The sequence below is a fragment of the Seriola lalandi genome, unplaced genomic scaffold (genome assembly GCF_002814215.2).
Source record: "Seriola lalandi dorsalis isolate HSWRI2012SDOR001 ecotype SW California unplaced genomic scaffold, Sedor1 jcf7180002054137, whole genome shotgun sequence".
NCBI classification, from domain to species: domain Eukaryota; kingdom Metazoa; phylum Chordata; class Actinopteri; order Carangiformes; family Carangidae; genus Seriola; species Seriola lalandi.
The window spans coordinates 75,911-76,657 of NW_019524690.1; the positions used below are offsets into that span (position 1 = coordinate 75,911).

A 747-nucleotide genomic window follows, 5' to 3' on the forward strand; every position below is an offset into this window, starting at 1 on the left:
CACACACACACGCATACACACACATACACACACTTATACACACACACACACATACACACACACACACACACACGCATACACACACACACACGCATACACATACACACACTTATACACACACACACACACACGCACACACACCTACACACGCACACACACCTACACACACACACACACATACACACGCATACACACACACACATACACACACGCATGCACACATACACACACACACACACCTACACACACACACACACACTCAGTCAGTCAGTTATCAGTCCTGTGTGTCTGAACACCACCTGATCGTTTCCTAGGTAATGTGGTTTGGCTGGATGACGACACGTCCATCCGAGCCCTCATCAACAGCAGCCACATGCCCGACCCGGAGGAGGCTGTTACCACGGAGACGGAGGGCTGCAGCCAGCCGGGCGAACAGAGCAAAGGTCAGGGTGTGAACGGAGAAGCGCTCTGCAGCGTCTCAGAGGAACGACACTGACGCGTGTTTTACACCTCACAGGTCGGCGAGGTCAAGGGTCAGACGAAGAGGAAGAGGGCGAGGTGGACGAGGACGAGGAGGAAACAGCGAAGAAGAGCAGCGAGGAGATCGAGGGGAAAGACAGCGATGGAGAAGTGGAGCAGAAGAGGAAGGTGGAGGGTGGACAGGTAGAGCAGAGCATTTCTGATACAGAAACTGATCAGGTTTATTGATCAGTGATGACATCAACAGGTGTGTGTGTGTGTGTGTGT

At 52.6% G+C, this 747-nt stretch overlaps 1 protein-coding gene across 1 annotated transcript in view; it reads left to right on the forward strand.

Annotated features, from left to right (window-relative positions):
• The window catches only part of ncbp3 (nuclear cap binding subunit 3), a 6,550-nt gene that overhangs the window by 2,988 nt on the left and 2,815 nt on the right, over window positions 1–747 (forward strand). The window contains exons 4-5 of the mRNA XM_087173241.1: window positions 315–443; window positions 518–699. Coding sequence (XP_087029367.1) covers window positions 315–443; window positions 518–699 — 311 coding nt within the window. The remainder of the gene's footprint in view (window positions 1–314; window positions 444–517; window positions 700–747) is intronic.